This window comes from Merops nubicus, unplaced genomic scaffold (genome assembly GCF_000691845.1).
Source record: "Merops nubicus isolate BGI_N331 unplaced genomic scaffold, ASM69184v1 scaffold12384, whole genome shotgun sequence".
NCBI classification, from domain to species: Eukaryota; Metazoa; Chordata; class Aves; order Coraciiformes; family Meropidae; genus Merops; species Merops nubicus.
Genome location: NW_008606268.1, coordinates 123,089 through 149,374, shown reverse-complemented (window position 1 = coordinate 149,374; position 26,286 = coordinate 123,089). Strand labels below are relative to the sequence as shown.

General features: G+C 38.4%; 1 protein-coding gene across 1 annotated transcript in view; it reads right to left on the bottom strand.

Moving 5' to 3' along the window:
- Positions 1-3,817: 3,817 nt before the first annotated feature.
- The window catches only part of DPYD (dihydropyrimidine dehydrogenase), a gene marked incomplete at its 3' end in the record, with an annotated part of 141,579 nt that continues 119,110 nt past the window's right edge, over positions 3,818-26,286 (bottom strand). The window contains exons 12-13 of the mRNA XM_008939591.1: positions 22,893-23,035; positions 3,818-3,997 (exon numbers count right to left, since the gene is read on the bottom strand). Coding sequence (XP_008937839.1) covers positions 3,818-3,997; positions 22,893-23,035 — 323 coding nt within the window. The remainder of the gene's footprint in view (positions 3,998-22,892; positions 23,036-26,286) is intronic.

Genomic DNA, 26,286 nt, shown 5'->3' with positions numbered 1-26,286 from the left:
GTCCTCCACAGGAAAAAAAAATAGCCCTCAAACAACTAAATAAGCCATCAGAAAAGCAGTGAGGAAGGAAGCCCAGAAGACTGGCTTTGTTCACCTTTGTGAGTCTAGGACTGTCTTTGGAGCAGTTAGGGGTAAGGCTAAAACCACAGAAAAAAAAGGAATAAAATGGGTATAGCTATGGAAAACAGTATCAGCTGGTGCCTGGAAGCCACGACTGAGGTTAGCATATCTAAGCAGGAACCTCACTGCTATGACAGGCAGCGTAGTACCACAGGTCACATCATGGACAACGGCAAGTATCGACTCCAGCAGCAACTGCTGCGTTAGCAAAAGGAAAAAAGCTGGCACCATCGAAATGACTATCAGAAAATGTCTACGAGCTGGCTCAAAGATGATAAATTTAGGGTCTATAGACAAAAAAAAATGCATTCTGCAACAGTGAAAAACATTAAAAGAGCACTCCAGTTTCCAAAATATATTTCAGTGCTATGATGCTTCTCATATGTTAAGGACTATAAATTATCAGGTGAAAGTATTAGTTTCATTAATGCAGAAGCAGGAACAAGTACTAATCAACATGATTCTCGTTTTCAGCCTGAAGCTGATTTGTTTGCTATTAAACCTCTTGCTATATTACAGTATTTAGCAAATTATTTTTATCATTCTTTCTGTTTAGGAAGGAAATTATTGTGATAAATGTAACAACTGACAGCAATAACTGTTCAGCTCACCTTGTCATTTATCTGGTGACCACATGGCAAGACAGCTTCAGTTTGATGTCGGGTGTACAATTTAGAAGGAAGTATTTATCTTTTAGTTTACTCTGGTCATCAACTACTACCATATTTCATGACAAAACGCTATTGTGTCACTCTCCTGTGGCAAAACTACACTCAGCATCTGTTTGATGCTGAAACCAAGACAAAAAATAAATTATCAAAAGAACAGTGCACTTCTATATAAAAATATGGACATTAACATTTAATATTGCACTGTGCATCACAATAGATACTATTACACACACACTTTGCTGGGAATAATAGAATAAATGCAGTCTCTGCGATATATTCCAAACTGGGAGAGCCTCTGTGAATTTGTATATGAACAGAAGGCAAGTGGTTCTTGATGCTGTTGAAAATTATTCTTGTCCCTCAGTGCCCTCTCGTTAAATTGACAATTTCTCAAACTTCCTATCCCCATGAATCAATATGAAAATTAATAGGAATTCTGTAACAAAATGGAGGATAAATCCTTTATATTTTTACATTTACTATAGTAGAAATACAACATAGGAAAATTATCATCTTCACTTTTTTTTTTTTAGAATGCAGAAGTTCATCGGTATTTGCAGTGCAGCTTCTCACAGGGTCTTACTGAAGAAACCGCATTTAATCTTACAGTAATACCAAAGCAAATTTGGACAGATCCTTGTAAGATTTTAAGTCATAATGCACAATTTTGGCTAGCACATTCTACTCCATGTATAGCATAGGTATTTCTACACATTAGTTTTATCAGTGAGAACATACACACCAACAGGCTATCTTCTTTTTTTCTAAATAGAGAGCAAGGACATGATTTTTAGTGAATTTATTTTAGAAAGAGAATCAGAGGTGTGTGTTATGAATTCCTGCCAAGAAAGCTAGATATCTGTGTATGAATCTAGATGAAACTACAGTATGTAACTAAATTTACTAGGCACAAGTACATGAAATCCAATATTGATAATAATTTATGAAGGTAAGAATACTGATTCCTATAATACTGCAAACTTAGTTTATGATAACATAATTAGTTACACTAATAATACTGCTAAGGCACAGTCTTGCTAATTATGATATTATAAATATTAATGATATCAAACCTCTGTATTTGATTGCCCCTAGTAGGATCATTTATCATGGTATTTCCTTTTACTCATGTTGTGTTATTTTTCTTCCTTTTCTCTTGAACATTCATTCCTGGACAAGCAGCCATCCTGAGCCTATGCCTAAAATACATCTCTACTGTACCAATAATGCAGCCTGGTTAATTTTAAATGTTATTATGTAGCAGCAATGAGCCAATGATATAATTCAGTGCTAAAGACAATCAAATACACAATCAGATATATTCTGTATGCCTTATTCCTTTCAAATGTCTAACAGAGCCAGCCAGACAAGATTACACAGGGCTTTGTTTTTCATTCTTTTTCATGCGACCTGTTTCAGGTTAAGATTCCTTTGAATTATTAAATGCTTCCTTAAAGCATCTTTTCATGCTACCTGTTTAAAGTTAATTATTGATGTAGTGACAAGTGGAAAAGACTAAGAATTATAATTTTTTTTCACATTCAAAAGGACATGAGAAACATCTTTGACAGTGGTTGTCTGTTTAGTAAAATACAAAGCTAATACAAAGAACACTAAATGCACCTTTAAAGAAGAGTTACAACAAATCTCTGTTATGTGAGGTGGAAATTCTGTGTGTGTTTCTACAGGTGTTAAAGGAAGGAAGTTCAGCTATAGCCCTTTGAGCCTGGTTTAACTGCTTAACATAAGTAGACGAAAATGAAACTGCTTATATCTTGTTTTATTTTTAAGCAGCGTATTATCCAGAGCTTTAGGAACAGGATTGTCTTTTCTCCTGGAAAGTAATGTTATAATTTTCAGAGCTCCACAGAGAACAACAACAATATAGGCGTCTCTAATCTCCTGCTAAATCCAACTCCAGTCATCAGTAACAATAAGCAGAGATTTGGAGGTGTTTGACAAACCAAATCCTATTCTTTTGTAATTCTTTACTTTTTACAACATTTCAACATTGTTATATCAGATTTTTGGAAGGCTAATCAATAGGCATGGTATATAAATGAAATCAGTCTTCAAAGTGATCCCCTCTAGTAGCCAGAAACAAAAGCTCGGCCTCCCTGCTGCGCAGGTATTTCGCTTAGAGCAGTAGGCAGTGTAGGCAGCAGGGCACCAGTAGGAAGCCAGTTACACCTCTTTGCTTCTCAGAATGGATTAGCTGGTGCCCTGGTGGACGGGTGAGCAGTACGGGGGTGGCTGCAACCCACTGCATCTGGTGAAAATCTCCAAAGATGCTTTTGTAGCAGGGAACTACTAAAGCAGAGAGGAAAGCAGTCCAGAGGTTAGGATTTCAGAGAGATCATAGTTTATATTCCTATTGCACCACAGATTTTTCTAGGTTTAAATGATCTTGTAGAATCTATTAAATTATCTGGTATCACTGTTCCTCACTTGGAACTTCCCTGCCTTTTAGATTGGTTTGGGAGTCTGCACACATTAAAGGCTATGAGATGCTCAAGTATGATGATTGATGGGCCACTCCTACCTGACCTAGTGTTCCAGCTAACAGGTGATTTGTGATAAGTTGTCTCAGCTAGTCAGGTCCAGTGCTAGGGGACTTCCATGTCTTCTGAATGTTGCATCCTAGCTGGAACACCCAGGACCTTCTGGCACAGTATTAGCATCAGTCTGAACTGAGTTGAGTTTCATTAAAACAAGTAGTTATAGAACTTGTTCCAATGCATTTGTAATTTTACATCCTACACTTTATAAAGACATGATGTTATGAATCAAGTGGAGAGATCACATTTATTGTGAAAATATTATTCCATATCAAGTCTTTTCAAGCTTGTCTTCTTAAGGTGCCTTCAGATATTTGTTAACACTCAGAAGGAAAGAGACCTCGTGACTAATTATCACAGCAGTGGCTAAACAAGGCAAGTAGCAGAAATTGCACCCAATTATTATGGAACTGCATTCAAAGCCAAGACATAGTGCCATTATACAGGAATAGCAATGAAACATCATACCTTTCCCATCAGATCAGCAATTTTAGGTACTGGTTTTCCTTTCTGATGGCGCATGGTTGCAGGACTCTGTCCATTCCAGTCTTCAAGTTCCTCAATGCTTTGCAGGTAAAGAAGAGCTCGCAGTCCTGTGCAGTAGTCATCAATAACAGTGAAATCTTGATTCTGGATTGCACTGCACACCTACAGAATACGTCAGTTATCAGCAACATCCTGGCAGAGGAGCATACAGAAATAGCAAGCTCTTTGTACTTACTGATTATCAGATGACCCTTTCTGCAACTTCTCTTGGAAAGAACTACAATAATTCAGGGTGTTAATTGGTTGCTTAATCCTATGTCATGATACCACCACAGCAGTTCAGGAAAAAAAAGGACTCAGTAACACTAATTATGGCTAGGTTTCCTAATGGCAGCCCTTAGACCAGACTCGAAGGCTGTTCAGAAGTAAGCCTGCAAGCCAAGTCCCAAGTGTGCCTTCCAGGGTGCTGGTGCCAAGTATGTCAAGCACAGTGGCAAACTACCAGCTATGCTCAGACCTTTGCCTGCAGAAAGACAGTGAATTCCCCAGCCTGCTCTGATCAGGAAACACAGATATATCCAGTTAGGTCCCACTCAAGCAAATCACAGAACCACAGACTTGCTGAGGTTGCAAGGCACTGTTTTGTTCAACATCCCAGCTCAGAGAAGGGTCAACTAGAGAAGGCTACCCAAGACTGTATGCAGTAGGGGTTTGAATATCTCCAAAGGCAGGGACTACACAACCTCTCTGAGAAACCTGGTCCAGTGTTCAATCTCCTTTGCAGCTTTTTCTTAAACATAATTTCCTGTGCTCCAGTTTGTGCCCATTGCCACTTGTCCTTTCACTGGTTCCAAGAAAAATGTCTCACCTAACAGCATCCATTCATCTGACCTGTTAGTATGAGTGTGCATTGCCAGGCACAGAACAGAAAGGTCCTTTTCTGCTTACCACCACTGGCCATCCTGTGGCACTGGGAGGCCAGGTCACTTTATTTTAGATGCTTTAGAAACACAGACAGCAATACAGACATATAAAGCAATGTTCCCTGACCTGCAGAGTTTAAATTGTAAACACAAAATTACTGACAGTAGAGAACAGTCTGACCATTTATAGACATTCTTTTGGGCCACATTGTGGATGTCAACTCAGATTTAAACGCAGAGAGACCACTGACTCTTCTCTGAACACCTTCTCATTAGCTAAACTCTAATCATCCATCAGTGACGGGGTGCAGGGTTGGTTGAGAAACAGTAATTGTCAGTTTCTGGAATTGCTCTGAAATTCCAGATGTGTCAGTGTTTTCAGCTTCTGATTCAGCTTTTATTCTAAAAGCTAAAAAGAATGCTCCTCATAACACCTACACTTACATACACGTATAATGAACACAAAAATGAAATATTCACTGATTTTAGAACACGAACCTCTGCACGTGCACAGACACACACACACACACTCTGGACATGAAAATACACCTTGGATCATAATTGGGATGGGCATTTAAAAAAAATAGAGAAAATATATAATGTTTTTTCACATTTCAGAAATTATAATACACCTTGCAATTGTGAAGACAGGTACACATCACACTGTAAAACACTATACGCTACAGCTGTATGAGCACAAAATAAGGGCAAAGTATAAAATAAGCACAAGAACATTTCCCATGCAGTGCATTTACATTACACAAAATCTGTTTCTCTGGAGAAACTGTGTGGGCATTAATTAGGTCTGTTATGTCTTCCATAGACTCCAAGAATTGTTTTTTTTTCCAGAGCAATTATAGAGAACACCATAATAATTTCCTGTACAGGTTATTTAACTACAGACCTCAATTGCTGCTTATTTAAACCTTTTTTTTCACCAAAGGATTCTGTTTTTGTTTGTTTGTTTGTTTGTTTGTTTGTTTTGTTTTTTTTTTTGTTTGTTTTGTTTTGTTTTAGTGCATGGTAACAGTTTTATTAGCTATTCTGAAAAATAATAAAACTGAAAAAAAATACAGTTAAAAGCCATGTCATGTCACTTGAAACAAGTTCAGGCATTGTTGTCAAAAGCCTGAAATATTTTGACAGGATGTATACACATGAGATACACTGGAGGATACCTGTAATAACCCTATAAATAAAGAGGCTTTTACTGTTTTCCATCTTGTGGTGCAGTGTTATGAACTGCAATAATATAAAAATGTGCAGAAGATGATATCACACTAAGAGCTAACATTTGATCCCTGGGAGTCTATGTGCAGTGAACTGTTTGCCTTCCATGGAAAGCCAAGTAGGTTCCAGAACTGAAAGCAAAATGCACTTTTGTAAGAATAATGTAAAACTGCACTAAAGAAAAATGTTATCTGAAATGGAAAGACTTAGAAACAGAATTAGTAAGTGGTTTCAGACAATCCTCCTCTTCTGTAGGAGCCGTATGACTGCAGTGCCCAATGGTGCAGATAATTAACCAAAGAAATGTCTTTCACTGATTTCACTGTGATAAAAGCAGGTGCTTATATTTATGGGCCTTTCCTAGAACAAGGGAGATTCAAACATTAATACATACAAAAGCAAAAAAAATACTTTTGTCATGATTTTGGCAAATTCCAAAAGAGTCTGAGCTTCAGAATTCTTACGTTGCACATATCAGATAGTGAGAGGTGTGTTTTAGGCTTATGGTATCTTCTATGATTCAACGCAGAAGCCTTTGCTGCATTTTAAAAGGTGGCAAACAGAGTCAAGATAAAAGGTCACTCTGACCCATCAGCCATGACAATTTCAACACCACAGAGAGAGGTTTTTAGCATCATACCTGGCTGCCTCTGAATCACCAGTTTAAATGACACTGTGCCCTCTTTTCAGCATAAGAGAAGTGGCAGGGCAATAGACCAGGTGAGACTCAAACTCACGCATCCGGAAAGATTGCAGAAGAACTGAACCGACCTGTCTCCACACATCATTAATGCCCTCACTTCTCTCCTGGTGCTTGCACTGGGAACAGGCACGCTTCCCCTCCCTGGCAGAGCTGAACCATGAGCCCTCTCTTCTGCTCCTACCTTATCTTATGGGTGTGAAGAGTAGGAAGGGCAGTCCAGCTATGGCCATATTTAAAATGCAACTACCTTTTGGTTGCTACCACCTCTCATTTAATCTCATTAAACCATCTCAACGGGAGATAAAGGCGAGCAGGGTGCTGCTGTTGGCTGTGCCTTGCACATCAATCGGAGCAGCAGCATGAAACTGAACTGCAACCAGCCCTGCCTGCTCAGCTGCTCTTACCAACCAAAACCATCGATTCCCTTCAGACCCTGAAGCAAAACCCTGAATAAAAATGGAACCATCACAACTGGGAACATACACATGGTCTTATTGTGCCAGGCCAGCAGTCTGCATCCTGTGGCCAAATTCTGGATGAGTATAAGAAAGAGAGCAAGTGTCGATCAGCTTCTCATGTGGTTTATCAGCCTAGGTTCTGGCAAGCAGTAGTGCTGGGACTTCCCATGGCAGAGATGGCACCTGTTTAATATCCCCTGATCCTACATAATCCACGTAAAACTCTTTGATGTGTAAAGTAACATTCAACTGTTCACTAACCCAGGCTTTCACCTGAAACATTTAGGTAGAAAGTAGCTTTTTCTTCTTTGGAAGATGAGAGGCAGGCCGTGTGAGCAACCTACGGGACAGAGAAAGGTCCAGATCACAATGAAGCTGTTAGCTGTCTGGCTGACAAGGGCTGTTCTGCTGTCTTGCTTGTGTTTATTTCCAGCTTTGGACTAGAACTTGGGCTAGAAGAGAAAGGTGCTATATTTTTCCCATGTAAAAAGGTAATGTATGTTATTCATATTGCATTAATATACAGGTAGATAATTTTTCACCAGCTTGGTTTTACTGCATTGTCTAGTTCTGCCTTAACAGTAGAACTGCTACAGTTTCATTTTTAACATCTGACCTCTTCCCCTTTCCCCCAGATCCAGACTCCAATGATTGCCCCTTATGTCCCAGAAGAGAAAAGCAGGCCAACATGCTATGGATAAGCAATTATAACATGCTCTCGGTATTCTGAAATCTAAAATTTTTCAGTATAAGTTGGAACTGTAGGTAACAATTCTAATCTATACAGACAGGTCTGAGATAGTAAAAGACACAACACCTGCTTTGCTGCTGGTAAATCAAACATACACCAAATGATCTCACTGGGGAGTGGGGATGTGAAATGAATCACAGGCTAAGGCTCTAAGTGAAACTGTTCTGCAAAATGATGGGAGAGGCATGCAAAGGTCCCTGCTCTTGCCTTGCATAAGAAATGACCTGTCTGCTCTATTACTAAATAAACATAAATACTGAGCCTAACTTTGTCAAAGGATCTAGAGCCATTACAAATCTTACTTGAGGAATGGGTGTAAAATGTCAGGAGATTATTATTGTGTAAATTGAATTTTACAGATTACATGATTGTTATTAATAATTCACATCAATCTGAAACTTTACATTCAAATATTTTGAAGAAAAAGTTCATTATTGGTGACAGCTACTACCACATCAGCTATAAAACACTGTAAATGCTTTTGCTTTTAGCAGAATCATTACACAAATGCCAATTCCTGAAGCCTTTACTAACGCAAATCCCCTGTACCATTTACTGAGATCTCTGAGTAAGGCTTTCTAGGTTTTGTCCATAGTCTGTGTTTTTAGGAGCAACAGGAAGAATACCCAGACACTGCATTTTTTTTAATTTTATTTTGCTCTCTGCAAAAATAGATTTGGTTTCTGTCCAAATTGGACATAACCTGGGGGACCATGTGGAAGACCTGTGCCAACCAGAACCTCCGCAAAGTGTCTGAGGCACTTCCAGACAGATCACTCCCTAAAGCAAATGTGGCCTTTGAGCTTTCCCATTGAGTGATCTTGCAGAGGAGAAAATATTTTCTGTAACACTAAAAAAAGGAAACAATATGCTCCTCTTCAGGCATTACAGTGTCCACTCTCTCTTACCCCACTTTCTTTTTTTTTTTTTTTTTTACATTAAAAACCCTTCAGTTTTTACATAAAGTAATTATACAGTGAAATCCTATTTGGAGAGCTGATGATGGGGAAGATTGTCCCAAAAATTGACCCCAGTACCCACCTGCATTCTTTCTATTCCATCAATAGCAGAAATTTCATCAGAGGTGGCAGAGGAGACGCAGATCTAGACATGTTTGTATCAGTTCTTCCCTATGCTAGTTTCAACTAACAAGAGGTAATGTGTCTATAATCTCATATACTGCTAGTTCACTGAAAAAAAGCTGGAGCAGGCCAGAGAAACTAGCCTGTTTAATAGTGTGTTGCTTTGCAAGAAGTGTAAGTATTCTTGATGTGACTAGATCTGTGAGAACAAGAAAGCTGCAACGTCTGGCAGCACTCATGCTCCTATTCAAAATTGTACCAAAGTACTATCAAAACTCTTTGCCAAAAATTAATTCATGATAGGAGACAATAGCTTGCAGAAAATTTTGATTTTTACACCCCTCCAAAATACGTTTCTCTAGAATATGTGTGTAAAAGAATTGTAATTTTTTATGAAAACAAGTAACATTAAGAAGGCAGAGGGGTGGCAGCGATACATGGTCTAGAAGTAAGAAGACTGATGGGTATATATTTGTATACACAAACGCAAATCACATAGCTTGACTGTTCTACTATATTAGTTTCCATTTGTTGTAGCTGCACAACATCAAAGCAGTGATGTCCCCATATACTCCATTTAGTCGTAATGTAACGGACTACCAAAAAAAAAAAAAAAAAAAATCAAAGTGAGAGTTTCTAAGTAGTTTCCTGGCAATTGAGACAGCAGGCGCTTTCATCTGTGCTGTAACTGTGGCAGTGCATTGATTTAAACTCCTTCTGAGATCTCAAATGCTTTTATATTCTTAGGTCTCACTAGCTGCTTTCTTTTTGCCTTTTTTTTTTTTTTCCTTCAAATGATAAAATTCTAGCATTTAGCAGAATGCCATCTTGCTTCCCCAGAAGACAGAGAGTTATTTCAGCTTTAGTTCTAAACTGCATAGGATCTCTAAATAAAATAGCTCTCAAAATGCCATCCGATTAGGAAATTGGCCTTTGACTTCACAGTTTCTAATATTCTTACTACAGCAAGAGGATAAACAACTATTATTCCTCTGAAATACCTTTGAGAGGTTTTACAATAGATTAGCAATTTTGCTTTTCCATTAATTTGGTTGACTTCTTTTGAAATATTTTTACTGATATGCCTACATGGCAAGCGAAAGATTTACTGTTTTGTTTTTATAGTATAATATATTTTCACTTTTAGCAATATTTATCATCTTTTTCCAGAAGCTTTCTTTTTCTATTAAAAATTCTTCCTGGTTAATATTGTAAGACATAAGTCCACCTTCTTTTAGAGAAACACTTATGAATGACTATTCATAAGTATAGTTGCAGCTATTGCTTTTTTGATTAGTCTTTTGATTAAGATTCTGGTGGAAAAGGACTGAAGGTGTAAACAAATAAAAGGTGCTTCAGGAAAGATTCCATTTGTGCTCATCTGGATATCCATGTGAATCAATAGCCTTAAGAAAATTAATTTTATTGCAGTGGGCATGGTTGTAATCTGGGTAAGGCATACATATAATTCAAAATTTATCCTCAAAAGCAACTTGCAAAAATTGACTCATCTAAAGGGAAACCTTTCTGGGTCATGCAGTGTATATGCTGCAAAGCTCTTGCCTATGGAAATGAAAATGTGTATTTCCTAGATCCTGTACAACGATTTAGACACTCCCAGATCTGCAAAGTAAAAAGCAGTACACGCAGCATTTGTTGTCTGACACAGGACTTACACTAATGTGGCAAGAGCTGTGATGTAAGTGGACAAATAAAATCTCCTCTGAGAGTTTCGGTACTTAAAATCTTCAGGATATCAATATCTATGGAAAGGCTGCCTGTATAATGATGGTTCCTCCTCCTCATGTCTCGTTGAACACTGACTTACCAGTACATTAAATGCATAACCTAAATTATCCTTTCTATCAGCTATTATTATTTTTGCTAGAGGGTTGTAGGATTAAGAACATTAGGGAAGTGGATTATCAGATAATGTGGTGTACTCTCTGGAAAAAAAAAAAAAATTCTTTGTTTTAAAGAACGAATTTGTAAGTAAGAAAAACCTTCCCAAATATTGATACAGTACAGATGGAATGATTTGATTCATTGACATTAGCTGCTTAAATGACTCTAGAGATATAGGTTAGCAGATGGGATGTTACTTAACACAGCTTCCGATACTGGATCAAGATGCAAAACTGATTTGGATGATAGCTGATAGCCATTTAAAAACATTAGAATTGAGCTAATATACATGAACTAATGAACTACTATTTGTTCCAAGGTCTAGTACAGGTTTCAGAAAGCAGTTTGAAGGACTCAGATATTACATCTATGAATTGCCTCAACTGTGGGAAAAAATCCCACGTAACCTTTTTTACTGAATCCTAGACTTGAGGTCCTAATGAGCTGAGGACTTACTAGTGACACTTGAGGGGTAACAAACACAAGAAAGATTCAAAGATACTAAGAACTCCAAGTTCTACAGAACAGGCAACCATTCACGACCATGGAGAAGGTCATCTCCAGCCCATGCAAGACAAGTTTATGGGATAAAAACTCTATCTCCTGTACAGCTTGGATCCTCTCTACAACTGGACAACATGATGCTGATGATTGAGCAGAGCTAAGCTGACATTCAGGAAGCATCGAGGCAGTGATTGCAGGTACGGAAATCAGGGTGCAGTAGCTGGGCAGTAAGAAGAGCCACACAGCTTCTGTTGAAGCCATAGAAGCCTCCTGAGACAGGCTGAAAAGCCTACCCAGAACCAAGGTGACAGTTACTTCTGCTGGAACAGAGACCCCAAAGTACCTGATTTTGGGGCATGAAAGATACACCTTGTTTATGTTTTGCACTCCAGTAACCTTGGGAAACTGTGAGTGGCCAACAATGAAGGAGGAATAAAAAGTATAGAATCCATTAGCCACTTATCAGATGAGGGCACAGCAGGGGATGAGAGCACTGTAAAAGATCCTTTAGGAATTTTATACAACACATTAATTCCTAGTCTACTCAAACATACTTTTCCTCCCCCTAAGATCTTCTCTGCCAATTAATGTATCTTTGATATAAATAGCTAAACAGGGTGTTTGGGAGTGGGAAACTGGTACTCATTGAGGGCCCCTGAACGATGCAACTTTGTATCCTGTGTCTTTGAGAGGAGAAGTGTGGAAGAAATCAAGAATTTTCAGAAGGTTCCCTGAGGTAATTGTTTGTTTGGTTTGTTTTTGGTTTTTTTTCTTTCCCTCTCAACCACCCCTAGAGGAATGGTTATATTTCCTTATCTCACTAAAGCATTCTGTCAGTTGTTGAAACTACAAAGTAGACCTTTATGCAGTAGGTGGGCATACACACTGATAATAGTGCTGATCATGATCATCTTTCCTAAGAAAACAAATATGATTCCTCATGCCTTGAGCATTGAGGAGTGTGGGAAACAGCCCCATGATCAGCCATCTACAGCAAGTTATATCATTGTACTGTAGATCTACAAAATAAAAGTTATCTTTGAGAGCAGATGAGCTAACTGCCCAGTGTAAACAGTCCAATCACATACAGAGGCTTTACAACTATCTTTAAATTTATGTTGAAAATCACTTCATATTTCACATATTAACACTGAAAGGTCTTGCCTCTCTCTTTTAAGTATTGTTGTGGAAAATGAAAGTTCTTCTAGCGGTTCTGCTGCTGCAAGCACAGCATCAGCAGCTGTGCCAGGTAGATGTAGATTTACTTAACCTGTTTCCATGAGCTGGATCCTCCAGCTCCTTCAAAGATATTTCCAAAGCAAATAGCAGTTAAGTTGCTCACATCTGGTGGCATGATGTGAACAGTCATCAAGCAACATGATGCACTTAGAAGTTAGCAGTGTTTTTAAGATCTTGTTTTCTAAAAGCTAACCAACAGGAACACCATCCTCTCTGGACTGGAGCTGGCCTGTTAATTCCATTTTTGGAAAGGCATATTTGTCAGAAGAGAGCGTGGTTCTAGGAAAGCACGCTTTTCAGAAAAGAACTGTGTTTTGAAAGGTGTGTGGAAAAGAGTTTCAGAATTACCAGTATATGCTGTTGGACAACATGGAATGCAATGGCACAGTTTAACTTAAAAATGTCTGTTTTGCAATCCAAGTTAATTGGAATGAAAAGGTCAGAACCAAAACATGTTGCAAAATGATTGAAAGAAAGATTCAATTCACCCAAATATTAAAATACTTCAAACATTTTTAGAATTTGATTACTGATAATTTTCCACCCTTCAACTTCCCTGTGACAGAATAACTATTCCCTGATCATCGCTAATACTCAGGTTCATTAGTGCATAATGGATTCAGGGTAAAGCTTCAGCATTCTTCATCCCAGGACACTTTGAATCACACACAACAGGGACCTGAACCCAGATCTATTTTGATTAAATGAAATTTGTCAATGAAAAACAGTTTCCTCAAAGAGGTTTTCAACAAACTCTAATGAGAAACATCTACTGAGAAACATCCTCCTGTGACCAGAATTTTGAAAGCTGCAGTCCTTTCAAAATCAAACAGGAAAGTAATTTCTCCATTTTGGAACCTCAGTTTAGTCCTGCAATGATTAACCCCTCATTCTTGTGAATCTTTCCCTCTAGTAGTCTCACATTTTATTTCCGCTAAAATTACTTTCACCCTTTATCAGGTTGCCTGTACAAATTTGTGCAGCAGCTGCTGTGTCCACTGAAGAGTAAGATTCATGTGAATAAAATAGTTCTGACTGTCCAGGTCCTTCGTGTCTGAGATAAAAACCCACTTCCATATTTCCTTAGGGATTGTTTTACCTATCTCTGTCCAAACAAGAAGTATCAGCAAGAAAAGCAGTGACATAACTCACCTATCTCTGTCCAAATAATAAGTATCAGCAAGAAAAGCAGCAACATAACTCAGATACTGAAAGAAGTTAAACCCTTTCTTAAATGTAATGCCAGCTTCTGGCAAACAACTTCTCTGATTGCTTCTTTCATTCTAATTGCATGGATAAAAGGACCTCTTGCCAGCCAGATCAAGCTGTGTCAGGGGGCTTGTGTTGTAGCAAGAAAATAACTTTAAAAAGGCATCAAGACTCATATTCCCAGATTGCTCCTTCCTTCCTGGGCAGAAAGCAAAGATTTCCTACCACTGGAAAAACTGGCAGATAGGTTACCAAACTCCAGCGAACCCCGCACCGAGCCCGAGCCAAGCTGTTGGGCAGCACATGCCTGTGCTGTCAAGGGCTCCAGGACCATTCCTTCCCCGAGCACAACCTCCTCCACTGCTTGCTCTCCCTTTCTTCCTTTCACTGCAGCTACAGCCTCCCACTGGAAGATCAACAGAGTTCTACAATAAAAAAAGGAAAATTTCTTACATGCGTATTTTCTTTGTACGACCGATAATGTTTCCAAGAAAAACTTCTCTGACAGCAGAGCTTTGCAGTCCAGAATTGTTTTACGTTTTCCCCTTTTGGAAAACAAGTTCCCTGCAGTTACAATACATATAATTTAAAACAAAACATAGGAAATTCCCTAGGTAATTATTTGAGATGGCAGTAATATAAAAAGAAACTCGTTGTTTTCCACTGTGCTTATCTTTCCTTCCATTTACATTTTCAATATCCATTACGGAGAAGGGTACATTTTCAGATTCAATTTCCAGTCACCTCCACACTGGTACACAAGGGAAACTCTATCTACAACAGAGCTAGCTTCATTTTGAAAGCAACCTGAGCTGAGTAAAACAACTTGCCTCCCATTTCTTCAACACTCAACTGACCCTCTTTTGAAGAGTCACCTCCACGTTGCTTTTACTTTGTAAAATTTTTAACAAAACTCACTTGATGTCAGTTCACACCATGTGGTTTTATCTACAGAGAGGATAGCTCTTTGTTTATTCATATAAAACAGCAGCAGCATGAACCCACATCGGTAGCACGAATCCATATTAAAAATAGGTGCAGCAGTACTGGATTTTGGAAAAACAAGCAATATTGTGGATCCTTGGGAGAGATGGAGACAGAATGTTGCCAAAGCAATTATTCTTTACATCTCCTCAACCCTTAAAGTCCCTATGTCACCAGACTCAGGGAAGAAGGGTAGACACCTCGCCAGAAAAAGGAAGAAAAGCAGGTCCATTGTACCCAGGTATAAGAGCAGAGAACAAATTCTCTACAGAACCTGGGAGTGAATGGTATAGGACAGCATTTAAGCAGATGCTCAATTGAGACCTAATTGTTATTAAATAATTATTGCCATTCAGTGATAGTTAAACCTACTTTGTGTGAGGAACCATTATAAGAATGACAAATAGCAACTGTTATGGAATGAGCTTGAATTCATTCATACAAATTTATGAAATAACAATGCTATCTATGCAGACCTCATTTACTAGCTGGTGAAATGAGCAGAAATAAAAGCAAGCTAATAGATAAATCCCCTATGCAGCTCCAAATAAAATGTAAAACTACTGCAAAACTGCACAAAATAAAAGGTGTTATTAGCTTAGAGTTTAGTCCATAACTTTACAATGTACTGATTTGAACATTGCAACTTTTCATTAAAAATGGGCAGATAATAAAAGTCAGTAATGAAAACCTGTTCTAATTCGATATTTTTTTCCAACTATAGCAAAAAAAAAATAAATCTAGATTGTTTTTGATTGACAAATTCTGATTTCCATTCTGATTCCATCCAGAATTCCATTCTGAATTCTCACTATCAATTAACAATTTCCATCCCAAGCATCTGTAATACAGCAAGTGTGGCAGTCCTCTGATTTTCTTTTTATTGGCACAGACAGAGAACAGGTTGTGTTCCTGTAATTAGCACTGAGCTAAGAAAAAAGCAGAAAATAATGAAATGTTTATCAGAAGTGATCAGTTGAGTCTGTCCCAACTCTTCTTTCTCTTTCACGTTCCTTTTTCCTTCTGATTTTATGTCGACGTGTTCAAACAGCACTTTGTTCCCTCTCTTGTTTCTGCATGTCCTGTAAATCTCAGCTCTGCAGAGAAGGGCCACTCCATTCAGTGCTGGGGCCATGGAAGACTTTTTTAAGTGTGCAGCTCTGCGAGCAGTGGAGCTAATGATACCTGGCTTCCAGCAGCTCCATGTCTCCTGGTTGGGTTCTGTGACGTCTAATAAGGTGTGAATGCCAATTAAAGGGTTTCCTGTGGCTGACACTGCCCTAACAGCACTGTCCCATGTGGATTCCCAGAGGTCTAATGAAGGTGAGCTTGTAGGGTGCTCACACTTACAGTGAAGGAATGCAGGTGTGCTCTCTCCTCTGCCTAACTTTTCTTGTTTTCTTTAAAGTTATTACAGCAAAATGCTTCCTAACTTCCAGCAAATTTCAGTGAAAATAGCCACAAAGCTCAGATATGACTGGGGATACTCAGAGGGACATACAAACACATATTGAGTTTCTCTGGGGACACAGGCTAAAATCTGCTATTTCTACATAAGACTACACTGATCTCAATCAAAGGACTTCTATCTGACGAGTGCTTTTGTCTTAAGTAGCATTTTTTTTTTCCCATAAAATTGTTGATGGACGTAAAAAGCCATCCCTTGAATCTTGTCTCATATAGTTTTGGTGGCCTGCCACTCCTTCCATCATTCTTCACTCATCAGTTTAATTGGCAAGAGGAGTAGCTCCAACATCTGAACTTCTCTGTATCATGGAGGGCTTTGTACAGGAAGGTTTTGTTCTTCTATCCCCTGAGCCACAGCCCACATCAGCAATTTCCTGGTGTCCAGCTGGTGCCAGACTGTACCCGTTCTCAGGCTTATCCACCCATGGAACACTCTGACTGGGACAAAGAAAAGCTTTCAGCCTCTGTTACCCCGTGAGCTGGTGTAAGGACAGGCTGAGGACAGAGGAAGGGTGGGCTCTCGACAAGTCCAGGCAGGAGAAGTCCAGCCTCGCTCTGCCACACCAATGACATCCTGTGGTTGTTTAAGACTTGCAACCACCCACCCAACTTCATTCTCCTCCCACAGATCTGAGGTGTAACATAAGGAAAGACTGAGGCCTTCCTCTCTATTCAAAATTGCTGATATTCATTGCAAGTCAAAATTAATTTTTTCCAAGTGTCCAGTATAAACTTAATGGGGAATTTTCAAACCCAGGGCCTGCTCCATCATGGGTCTGCTCTGTCACTCCCATGATTTCACCCTCTTTTTAGTTTTTCAGTCTCCATACCATTCAATGTCATAAACAATAATTCTGGGATGAAATTTTTTTGGCCTCGTTTAGTCCTCACTTAACTCAATTATCAGTATCTTCAATGACTTGAACAAACACTGAGACAGGCTTAAAAGAACACTAATTAAGTGCATGGAGAACCAGCTCTCTACTTTGCAGTTCTGTAGTCATAAAAACGAGAGAAATTCCATCAGGGACCTTAACACAAAACAATTTTAAAAAAAAGGTGGGGGAAATATGATAAATGATTACAGCATATTTTTACTTTATGGGAGTTTTGATTTTTTTTTTTTTTTTTTTTTAGATTGGGGTGGATAAAACTGTAGCATCTAAATACTAAAGACATGATACAATGTTGATGAAACTGTGGTTTTTTTTTCCCCTGTTATTTCAGTGTTTATATTTTCAGAGCTTTGCTTTTATTTTATGACATACAGGGCATTTTATACCATGTGGAAGGGTTCCTCACAAGGTTTCACATTTGCACAAATACAATAACAATGCTCTCTCATAGTTCAAGTCCCACCATTTTGTGATGGAAAAGCTTGTTTATTCACAGCACAAAGGGCCATCCTGCTGTTATAAAAATCCCTCAGCTAAATGCTTCAGTAAAAAGCCTGCTAAAGAAAAAATAATAATCAAACTGTCCTGAATCCCTTGAAAGTCTGGTTCCAAAGAGGTACCAACAAGAATGCTCCTTGAAAACATTATAAAAACACAAGTAGTCTGATAAAAGCAAACATGTTCTGTGTTGGAGGAAGATTTTTATCTTGCAGAGGCATAAACCTTTGCTGTTGCTTCCTATCACAGGCTGTCACAGTTCTAGGACGGTTTTGTTCTACCTCAGATTCCCAAGATCTCATACACAACTGGTGCAGGGCAGGAGAGAAGGGCACCGGGCAGAACCAGCATCATAGGAGCTCTGCCTCTGAGGTGGGCTCTATTCCCACCTTATTCCCTTGCCTGAGAGGTGAGGAGGGTTGTAATGCAAGGTCCAGAGACAGCAGGGTCTGAATATGACATGGTGAGGACAAGAGCACAGTGCCTGTAGGAACAGGACTGCAAGGTACTACATGCCACCCAGGGCAAGTGGGAGATGGAGATGAGTGAAGGTAGGTCTGAAACAGGGCTTGGGGCAAAGGTACAGGCTGTCCTCCTGGGAAACAGCATTATGTAGGTGGATTTTACATCACTGCTGTGTAGAAAGCTTTACAGGCATCCATGGTGGAGCTACAGGGGACATCTGTGACCTCCATACTTTGTAAGAAAAGACATTTCTATGATTTTATGAAATTTGTTTGAAAAGGAACCCATATTCTTTACACGTTAATGACCAATATTCAAGATTATATTCCATACCAGAATATAATGTTAAGAGACTACCATGAAACAAGTATAATTCAGAAAGCACCCTTTTGTTCTACCTTTTTTTTTGTTACATCTGCTAGAAATAATGACTATAGAATCTCTTTCAACAAAAGGTCATTTATGTCAATGGACAGAACACAGAGGATCAGATCACCTGCGGTAATTGCAAATTAATGCTCTACTGCTAATGCATTAACTACAAAATATTGATCTACAATTCAATCATACTGGCTACTGTGAAGTGATTTTTACTTTAATATTTTTACGCTTTTATTGCTTTTTCCATAATGCATTTTCTCTTTCCACTGGAATTTTCTGCAATTGTCTCCATTTTTAATTTCCTATAACAAGAAGACTTTGAAAAATCTATGCCTCTTTCAAAGCCTTGCAAAAACCTAACAAAACATCAGTGTGAGATGGTAAATCATATACATGATGCGAAAGATGAAAAAAAATCTGATATACATCTCATTTTGATAAACTGAGGCTTTAAAAAAAGCTTACTTAAAAAAATACACTTCAGCCTCACTGGAAGCCTATAGTAATGAACTGTACCTCAGAAAGATGCAGACATTTCTGGAGCTTTTGGTATGCAATGAGTGCAGGATTATCTCCATAAATAAAGTGGGTTGTTTATTTTTGTTTTTTAATTTTATGCCTGTACTGAAAAGGCATTGATGGATTTGAGTATGTTACAAAAAAAGTCCAGTGCTACAGAATCAGCTGGAGAATGATTGAAATGTTTCAGCCTTTTTAATGAAAAATTAAAAACCAAGTGGAGTCTTTTTACAACTGTTTCTGACTTTAATTGGGACAATGCTCTGTTACATCGCTGTAAAAAAATTTTTAACAGCAGCTACTACTGACTACAATGATCCAGTTTGTCTTTTATACCTGCTGCAAAACTTACACACACATGAACATTTTCCCAGTAACAACACTGAGATGTTGCCTTCCATCTTCTGAAGGAGGGGATAGAACACACTTTAAATACTCAAACTTTCTGCGCCCTAACTATTCCATAATACACTTGCTCAATACCTCTTGAAGTGGTTACAGTACGTACCAAAATATGGCTTACCACCTGACTCCTGACTTCCATTCCTGTATGTGATGATTTTGTAAACAGAAAATAAATCCCCAAGTTTTAAAAATAAAAGCAACTGGGAAAAAAAAAATGGAGAAGTGATTGCAGGTGAAATAGCTCCAGAAGAAAAGCTGATTTTGCTTTTAATGGAGGTACATTTATTATTCATAAACCTTTTCTCTAAGAGATATGCCACATTGTAATTAACTCAAAACCTTCATATTATCTCAGTCCATGAAAGTCATACCCTCATGGCAGAGAAGACACAGGACTCTTGTCTAGGCAAAACGAAGGGAAGCCCAATGGCCATGCAAATGCTGCTCTCCCAGGCTCTCCAGCGGGGCTCCGTGGATGAAGCAGTACAACCCGTTCTGCTGTGTAGTATCAGACCATGTTTAATGCTGGGTGAATTGACATTCCCCTCCCTTTTAAAATACTGCTGATGAGGAAACATCCACGCACTGTTCTGTGTAACAGGGCGTTGACATCAGTGGCAGTACCCACTCCCAGGTTTTGAGACCACTGCTCATTCAGCACACAAGAGCGCAGAGTTCACTCCAGCACCACCAAAGCCCACTGCCTTGCTTTCTGCCTCTGGATCGATCTTGAAGTTGTCCTTGTGGTTTTAAACATAAATGTGTTTGGAAACATGAAGGAAGATGATGAAATGTGTAGTATTGTGTCAGTCCAAGTGTCTATTTGGTACCATCTCCAACAGTGTCCAAAACAGATGCTAAAGAAAAGGCTATGGGATGCAAATATAATTGCCCCCAGAAGAGTCCCAGCTTCTACTAACTTGGGGACTTGCTGTGCAGTGAATTTTAATATGCTGAATCATTCAGTAGATCACTCTATTTGATGTGATCTTCGAATTCTGTACTGGCTCTGTATTTTGGCACTGAGAAATCAGAAGAGAACTGTCAAAGCTATTACAATAGGCAGCAGAGGTTTTGACTGTTGAAGAAGAAACAACTTGGGCATTTGATACCAAGGACACAGGAGAGACAGCTAGTTTTTCATACGAACTTGTTAAGAAGGAAAACAACAGCAATGATTCTCATAATCCTAATGAGGTTCTAAAGATGACCTATGAAGATGAGGCTGTCTTCTTCTGTCTATCACAATGTATGATGCCTGAGCACCAAATAAAAGTTTCGGTCTAGCACCAGTCAAGTGTATTTCTTCTAAAGCTGTCTATAGAGATTATGTGTTTTGTTCTCCCTTTCATTTGCCTTTCTCAAGATGAGGAAAAGACTTAAGTCCTGCACTCACAATCTTGCATGAAGTTTACTAAAGGCTTATTTTTAAATAAATGTAATGAAACTAGTTCAGACCCTTACCTACACAGCAGCTTTAGAATCCATTTATCTCAGATCAGTTTAAATGACTTCCCTACTTTAGTAAAACAGGAATAAGCCACTCAAACAGGATAGGTTTTATCCAGAGGAGTTTAAGTTCAGTTCCAGATATGACTTAAGTTAAATTGGTGAAGCCTAAGGACAAGAAAAGTAAAATCTGTTGAAAAGAGAAATTGTTCTGTAAAGGGCAGAAGATCGGTATAGATCCAAGTAATTTATGGAAGCCAATTCCAGAGAACTTGATTACTACTAAAAAGAAAACAATAATTAATGTTTTGTAAATCCAATATTCATTGTCTTGAGCACTGACTGGGATGTCTGCATTAAATTACATTTCAGAATTTCCCATTACCATTGGGGCAAACTGACAAAAAAGAAAAGAAATAATAAAAAATAAACAACTATACAGTCTATATAAAGGAAAAATGCATAAATGACATATAGGCCCTTCATTTTTAGTCATCTAGAAACAGACACAACTGACAATGAACAGAAAAATCACTCCATTCTGTGTAGTTCAGATCACATAATGTTGTTAGAGACAAAGCCATCAAAACTGTGGCTCTATTAGCAGTAACAAATGAAATGCATCTATGCCACTAGAAGCATTCCCTTGCCAATCCTACTTTTTTTTCCTAGCTAAATGCTACTCTATAATTTGTATTGTTACTTAGTATTTATATGGAAGAAGCTCTCAGACCATTGTGTGACAAAGGTAGATCTTTTGTCTGTCTATTGGAAAAGAAGACTTTGAAGCACTCTAATACAAGCTAATAAAAATAGGAAATGGTATTAATAAATCTAAAGAACATAGTAAGTCTATAAAAAAAGCAGTAGCCTTCAACTCCAGCTCCCAGAGATGCTAACTTTGATATGAATTAAAAAAACCCAAATCTATTGAGTTTGCCACCTTTTTTTTTTTTTCTCCCTGAAACATAGAAAACGAATGACTGATCTCAGCAGTCACCATAGCTGTGCAGAAAGGATGGTCACACTGAATCTAATTTTAATGTCAGAGTCAACTGTGGGAATGAAACCACTCCAGTCACCCCATAGAGTGACACAAAGCTGATATCCACAGGATCCACAGCTGCTATTGTCTACGATGGGAACTACAGATAAAGGGGATGAGTATCTACCAAAATGTAATAATTTATAATGGAATAATATAACATTATCACCACCTTCTCCTTACCAGGCCCTCTAAAATATATTCTGCAATAGTGCCCTGACATGCCCCGTAGAGCAGGTAAGGGGCCGATTTCCAGCCAATTGTCTGGTGCCATAATAACAGGCTATCGAGGCTTCCTTCCATCACAGGTACTAACCAACCATGCCAGTCTGGCCAAGACCTCAAAACCAACCCATCAGGCAAAGTAAACAGCCTCAACTACTGCTTGCATTCTGACACCACTCCAATGCAATGGGCTGCAATGCCAGCACCATATGCAGGAGGTACAGATCTTCGTCTCACTGTTCCAATAAACACGCTTAAGGGACACAGATGCCTAGATAAACAAGAGTTACTTTAAAATGGCCCACCGCAGAACCAAAGTAGTGCTCTTTGAAATCCCTCTCCCCTTGGAAAGACTCTACACAAAATACAAAAGATGGAAGATCAGACAGCTCAAGCTTAACTCCGTGTCAATCTTGTTTGTCTGACAATGAAGAGATGTTTAAAGTTTAAATCCTATAGGTCAGAATAAAAACTGGCGATGTACTCATGGCCAGCCTTTTCCCAGATTGGGATTGTCACAGCCAAAGTCTTCAAAGACATGGCAATTCCTCCTCCCTTCCATATGAAATTAGTATCTCTTAGCAAGAAGCATGAAGCTAAATCCATGAAAATTCCTTTAAACAGTAAATCCCCTGCTATCCTAATGTATAAGAGGAAGACACATTATACTTTTAATTACAGCTATTTTAATTTTCATGTTTTAAAGAAATAAAAGGTACCTGTAAAACTGAAGCCCCACTGTGCAGAAACTGGAGCCCACTTTCAGCAGAATCAATGCCTCCAGTTGCCAAGATGGGAAATCCTGGGAGAGCACGGGCTATGGCAGACACTGCCCGTAGGGCAATGGGCCTGATAGCATTTCCTGCAGAAAACCAGAACATTTTCTTAGCAACATCAGAACACACCCAGATGTAGTTGATGCTCAAAACAAAGACTAACAATGCCTGAGATAGAAGGCAATACTTAACCGTACTGTAGACAAAGAGACCTGTGTTTCTACAAAAAGAATCAGGTTGCTTTTCTGAACATAGGTGTTGACCAAGCAAGAGAGGAAATATCTAATTTATTTATGTCTGACCAAAAATTGTTTAAAAGTGCCATTTCATTGCACTCGACGTTTCATATATTATTTGTTTCCCCTTTGAATGTTTGTAGATTTGGATAATCCTTTAAGTAAGCTCCCTTTAACTATTAACACAATAGTCAGAAGCTCAAAAGAATAAGGTATATTCTTTTATGGTTGTACCTCCAAGAACAGAGCTTGCATTTTCAAATAGCATATAGAGGTTGAGTCAGACAACTCCCTGCTACACTTAGAGGAATTATGATTAAAGTCTTAATGCATTGTGTCCACAATGGATCCGTTCTGGCTAGATCCTATTGATGGCATACAAATATTGAAAGTATGTATACAGATATTGCTCATTAAATGATGGATAGCATAGCTGACACTTTCAGTTATTTCTTCTTTAGGCTAGTTGGGGTAAGTCTAGATAACTCCCATATTCTTAAATTTTCCACTTTAGAGAACCTTTAGGATAATTTTATGTTACCATTGGACAACAATACAGTAGCTTAAGGGAGGGATGCATTGCTCCCAGAGTAACTGGCTACCAGTCAACCCACATGAGGTAGTGCCAGCCCTGTTTTTCTTTTTTTCTTTTAATACTGTATTAGGTAACTTGGGAAAACACCATGATATCAAATACTTCTGAACATTCTCCATGGGTATTTTTATAACCTTTAAACCATCTGCAAGAGCAAATAACCAAAAGGAAAGAAAGAAACAAATAAAACCATCAAGTGCTGCATCTCAGGCAGAGTTTTACCATGAAGGACCTACTGTTGGCTGAAGATTCTGCTCTACAGAAAGAGCCTCTGCTGTGGTTGTGCATTAGCTAAGACGTCCCCAATATAGCTGGAAGTGTCAATGAGAATGATCCCATACAAAAAACCCTGAAACCCCACAAAACCTCAAGTTTGCCAAGGAGCTGTTTTCTTTTTCGAGGTAATTTTCTATTACACAAAATTGAAATTTGGGTTGTCTTAACCATTAACAATACTCTGCCTTCAGCTCACATTGCCTTTGCAACATACCACTGCCCCTTGCTGTAACCCTGACAGACAACACTGAATTCACAGGAGACCTTGGCTCATCGGTATTAAACACATTCACACCTGAAAGCTCAGCTAAGCAGTCTCTATTGACACTCGCTATGGATTCAGCACAAAATTATCTTCTTGGGCAATGACAACTGCTGCCGCCTCAGGATAGACAACTTCTCATTACATACTTAATACAACACCTCCTCCTCCTTCAATAGCTGATCTCTCCACCTAAGCAAAAACCAGAAGACTCATTATCTGATCAGACAGACTCTTCCACTTGTCATCAAGACACACCAGACATCTTTCCATGCCCATGTTTGGCATCAGGACTACTCATCAGCTTTACAAAGATACTTCTTGTTAGTTTAACACAGACTACATAGAGATATCATGTTCTTAGTGTATAAACCTTCATTTGCATAAATGGACAGACTAACTCAAGACACACCATGAGTATGTTTTGGTGAAAACTAGAGACTGGTTCATAAAAATCAGCAATCTCACCAGAACTGCCTTAAAGAATCTAATATCTCACCAGAATAGATCACAAAGAGGAGCTGGAGATGAATAAGAACTTTCCACAGGACAGTAATGACTATCTGCTATCATTTGAGCTAAATCGATTGTAATGCATTTGAAAGGAACAGAATGATTCTCTGAAAGAGGCTGACTGCTGGCACCCAAAGACAAATATTACAACAGAATTGATGGTCCTGTTCTAGAGAAAGGCTTGAGACAAAAAAAATAAATAATAATAAAAAAGAACCATGCTGTTTGCTCTCACAGGTTTATTTATAAAGCCTTTTGGAGGGCATACATGCTAAAACCAAAACCACTGAAAATAATCTCATAAAAAACACTAGTTCATTAAATTCTTCAAATATTCAGTGTTTGAAATTGAAGCTACAGGTAAGCAACAGGTTTGTTATATTGCTTTCAGGCAGTGAGACAGCTGCTCCAGAATCTCACTGTGACATGGTGGTTATCTTTCAGAAAGGTGAAAGAACACAGGCACCGGTAACTCTGAAATCGTGTGGCTAGAGGGGAATTCCTTCCCAATCTGCATGAGTTAAAAACTGACATCTGCCATAAGGTATGACTGTTTGCATTCTTTTAACCTCAGTGTAACTCTGAGAGTTTGCATTCAATCAGTTTTTAAGCCTTACAGACCCTTGACCTTAATGATATCTTGTAGCAGAGAGTTCCACAAGAAAATATTTCCAGAAAGTAACTGTTCCTTTCTTCAATCTGATTGAATTAGCCACCTTCTCACTAAAACGCTGTCTCTGTACAATGGTCAGTAGAGAAAAGGAGGAAATGACAGTTTATTTAAGGTTTCATCACAATAGGTAATCAGAAAGGCCAAAAGAAATCACACATATGATTTGATGAAGCCTAGAGGAGGTGACAATGAGACATAAAATTCATTACGGAACATAGGTACTTTTTAGTACCAGCTGCACTTGATATTCATAATATGAGTTATTACTTACATTTGGTGATTAGTAGATTAGTGATAAATTGGTACGATTGCAGAAGTACCCCATTCATCTATAATTCACCCAAATGAATTTAAAAACATTTCAGGAGTGCTTCTGATGACAGTAAATACATGGCTCTAATGACAATCAGAGGGTTGACTGAGGTGTCACTATTCATCCCAGCATTTTTTTATTTGGTCTACAGAACACAGAACAAGCACATCAGAAGGTGCAGCCATTCTCTCTTGCATTTCTTGATCATCAGTTCAGAAGCTTTCCCTTCTGTAATAAAACCTGCTGGTCTGGAATACAACATAATTTACTTGTTATAGAAAACCTACTGCCTAATGAAAAAGTGAAACAACCTTCCAGATTAAAGATAAGAAGAATATAAACAATAGTGATGACAAGCTATTAAAAAAAAAAGGGCAAATAATAAAAAAATGCAAGTGAGCATTGAATTTGACCTAGGGTTTCTCTTTTCTTGCATTTTCATATGAGTACCACAGGAAGGTAATAAATT